Here is a 4,067-nt window from a genome sequence, read left to right as displayed (position 1 = left end):
AGAATTGTTTATCTACTCTCGTGCCGTAAGCAGAAATTGGCAACATCCATCATTTTTTAATCTGTGGCCATGTGAGGCATCATAGCATCTATACTATTAATCCAGAAAACTTTCAAAAGTTGTAGTGCTGGTTGATATAAACCTAACAAAAATGAGCCTACACACTAGGTGGGCATGCTCTAAGGCTGAATAACTAACTAGCCTAACTAATACACACCTGATTTACTCAAAACCATAGTGTTTGGTGAATAAAAAAGAGGTAGAAGTCCGTAGCTTATTCCATAAATGCTATAAAAATACACTTCAAATTGTAACAACTTAAATTATAAAACAAGTTTCAAGAAAAATGGAAATGCTCCATTTCAATGGAAGAAGCAAGGTAGTCAACCTTGACCATCTTCTCACAACAATGGCAGTAAAGATAGGTCCATGGAATAGTTCTACTCTTCTAACACAAACTGTCATCCATTGATCAATTTATAATGCAAGCAGACATTTAGATTATATAAGGGCCCGGTCTCAAAAAATTGAGCCATATTTTCTATAAAGCCAGACCACATCAATTTCAAGCTGATGATGCACTATAATGTAATGTCAGACCAAAATTAACTGACATACTTTCTGAATGTGGAACTGATTGCCTACTGATATTGATTTTTGTGATCCAGATCCTTGAGAAGGAAATAACAAAATCCTTCTTCAATGGCTAGCTATGAAAGAAAAGCAAGAAATAGTGAGTTGGCAGTGGCTTGCAGGAAGAAAGCTTAGCAGGCCCATCTGTGGTTTCTTTGGAAGTAATGCTAAATTGCTATTAGCAACCTCCAGAAGAGTTTGCTCATGAACAGAAACGAATATGAAAGCAAAACTATCAGGGAACGTATAGTCAAAACAATCGAAAGGGGAACCAATCAATGGCATGAAAAAGATGATAAACCACAAGTTGAACAAGAGAAAGGCTTTAGCTTACTGAGACTCCAATTGAATGCAACTTTTTGAATCCAAAGAAGGTTTGGGGGACCTAATCAAATGGTAGAGGAGTATGCCTGCTGCTACACTCACATTTAAACTTTCAACTGCCATGAATTGATTAAATTCTTCAAGTTCAAATTGATCCTCAATAGAACTATCATCAACGGATCTGGTCGTGTTATGGGAAAGGGTCCCAGGTATACTAATCAATTGGGAACAAGATCTTCTAACAAGTGGTCTCAGCCCTCTGCCTTCACTTCCCAACACCAAAATTGTTGGAACACCTGGTGAGACCTCATTCAGTGACACTGCTTCCTGAGACACAGAAGCACCCAAAACCCGCCATCCATTACTTGCAGATAGTTCCAAGAATTTCATCATGTTCCTACATGTCCGAAGCTCAGTCAATTCCAATGATCCTGCACTGGCTTTGCTTACTACACCACTCAGTGGAGCTGAATTCTTAGCACAGACTACTACTCCTGTTGCTCCAAAGAAATAAGCAGACCGAACAACTGCCCCAAAATTTTGAGGATCGGTGACTTCATCCAAAGCAACCCAGAGAGGCGAAGAACCCTTACCCTCATAATCAGAAACAGAGTCCAATTCTGTTATACTCTCCATCTCCAATGGGGAGGCATCCAGCACGAGGCCCTGATGAGGCCTCGAGTCCACCAGCATATTAAGGTCATGTTTTGAAGCCTCCTTCACACTCAATCCAAGTTTCCCGGCAATTTGTAAAATCTTTTCAACACTTGCCTTGTCCTTCTTCTTCTGATGTGTACTACTCAAATCAAGACCTTCTTGAACATAGAGGGCATATAACTCCCTCCTAGCTATTGTTATCGCAGCCAAAACAGGACCCACTCCATAGACTGCTTCACCTACTATCTTAGGTAGCGTTGATGCCGTAGATACTTCTCTCCATGTTTTCTTCCCCCATCCTTCCCTATGGTCCCATGGGACAGTCTTTTCCTCGTATGGTCTTCTTCTCTCATCAGCCTTTTCCTCATATGATCTCTTGGGTCTTCTTCTCTCATCAGTTTCCATCATTTTTCTATAGTTTTTCTTTATCTTTTCCCATCTTTCATCATTCACAGGCTCAGAGTCCTCTTCATCTTCAGTCTCTTCTATATGGGTACTAACAACTTGTTCATTGGATATCTCAACATGTTTCTTAACATTCGTTTCAAATGATTTTTTGTTTCCAATGCTGTGACCATACCTGGTTTTGGGCTGCTTTGCGAAGTAATTATCTGCAGCTTCATTCCAGGAGCTGGTGCCTTGCTTCTTCCCACCGGTCTGTTTAGCTCCATGTTTCTCCATGGCATTTGATTTGTCCCCATTGCCTTCAATCCAAGGAAGAGTTTCATGACTGTAGAGGGCTCTGAAAACCTTCTTTCTGCCATTCTCATATAACCCAGCTGAGCTAGGGGGAAAACATAACCAAGGGGTTTTGGGTATCAGGCACATGGGTGCCTCTAACAGAGAAAACGCATTGTGAGACTTAAAATGGCATCCCCCATAGCGGGATATCCTGGTTAAAGAAATCTGTAGAGGCATAGGATATTTTGTTTTTCAGAGAAGATGTGCTTGATATATTTTTCACTTGTGCAACGGCACCGGCACAAGTAGAAACAAATTATGTACAAGCAGAAATTTGTGTATATCCCGCAGTACCCATCCACACAAAGGCTTGAAATGTACAAGGGCAATTTGGAGAAAATGTCACAGCATCTCCCATTCGTTTTAGAATAAAAATTAAAACCGCTAGGTTCAAATCCACAACTAGGTTAAGGTTTCAAGCTGGAGACTGGAGAGAATAGAAGGCATCCGCAAAAAAATATGGAATTGAGATAAATTAGAATATTTTTGCTGACTTTTAGTTGAATTAAATGTAGAATTGAAATGAATTTAAATAAATAATTTTTTATGGGATTTTGAAGGTGGGAATATGTGGTGATACACTTTCAAAATTAATTTTTGAAGGTGTTGGAATTTTAGTATTTGTATCGATGAAGATATTGGAATTTTAGCTTTTAATTAAATGAAGATTTATTTTTTTGGAATTCAAGGATGTTCCTACTATCTAATCGAGCACTCTGCCTGTCTTGCCTTGGACTTACTTTGCTGCCAAGTTGGGGCCAAGAAGGGGCGAGTTGAGGCAAGACTAGTCCCCTAGGGATACACACGATTACTCATAAACCACATGCATCGTTTAAATAAAGATATTATATTTTGTAAATTGATTATTTTTCACTTAGGTTCGCCTATGCAAGTGTAGAATAATCTTTGTGAGTGTAGATTTGTACCTACATTACTCATAGATATGAACTCGAATGTACATTACTACAAATAGTTCACCTTGTTTTTTTAACATTTAAATTGTTGTAATGATTGATAGTTTTTAGGAACACCTTAAGGAATCTACTAAATTATGAGGGTCAAGTTATCCTTAGTGATACCCCTAGTTGGGTTAAATTTGTGACTCTAAGTGAAAGATTAAAAACAATAAGAAAACATGCAATGTACGTAAGACGATGTCAATATAAAACAAATATATAATAGATTCTCATTTAAATTAATTGTCATAAATGGTGTCGTCACACTCCAATATGATTTAAAATGAGTGAGTCAATATCTTTAAATACAACTAAACACACAATTCAATAAAAGTGTATTAGGTTAGCTCACACAAGCTACTTAGAGAGAGTTGACATGATTTATTTTGAATTTGAATTTTGAAAGTAAGGATTCAAATGTGTAATGATATAAGTGACCTAGCTATGTCAAAATGAGACCCATGGATATTGTTGGTATTTTGTGCCTCATTATGGTCCATCAACTATAATCAATCTGAGAGATCATAAATGAATCACTACTTATGCCTCATTTCTTTTCCTTCACCCTTTTGTTCTTGCCTAAGCCAATTTACCCAAGTTGCAAAGATCCAGAATTGGTTAAGTATTGAACATGTTGGGTTTTGGGCTTTTGCTTGCCTTTATGTTGTTATGCTATTGCTATCAGTCCTAATGCCTTCCTCACTTCTTAAATTTGGCTAAGTGTCAATTATGTTGGGCTTTGGGCCTTCAACATCT

General features: G+C 37.9%; 1 protein-coding gene across 1 annotated transcript; it reads right to left on the bottom strand.

The window, feature by feature from the left end:
• Positions 1 to 438: 438 nt before the first annotated feature.
• LOC131049147 (rRNA methyltransferase 1, mitochondrial) lies at positions 439 to 2,796 on the bottom strand. The gene has a single exon (XM_057983179.2). It carries the CDS (start codon positions 2,530 to 2,532, stop codon positions 964 to 966), a length of 1,569 nt encoding a protein of 522 aa, XP_057839162.2. The 5' UTR covers positions 2,533 to 2,796; the 3' UTR covers positions 439 to 963.
• Positions 2,797 to 4,067: the final 1,271 nt, after the last annotated feature.

The sequence above is a fragment of the Cryptomeria japonica genome, chromosome 2 (genome assembly GCF_030272615.1).
Source record: "Cryptomeria japonica chromosome 2, Sugi_1.0, whole genome shotgun sequence".
NCBI lineage: Eukaryota > Viridiplantae > Streptophyta > Pinopsida > Cupressales > Cupressaceae > Cryptomeria > Cryptomeria japonica.
The sequence above is the reverse complement of the archived record's forward strand: the minus strand, read 5'-3'. Positions and strand labels throughout refer to the sequence as shown.

Excerpts from the sequence above, each read along its gene's own strand:
- LOC131049147 (XM_057983179.2), bottom strand. The coding sequence starts at position 2,532 with ATGCCTCTACAGATTTCTTTAACCAGGATATCCCGCTATGGGGGATGC.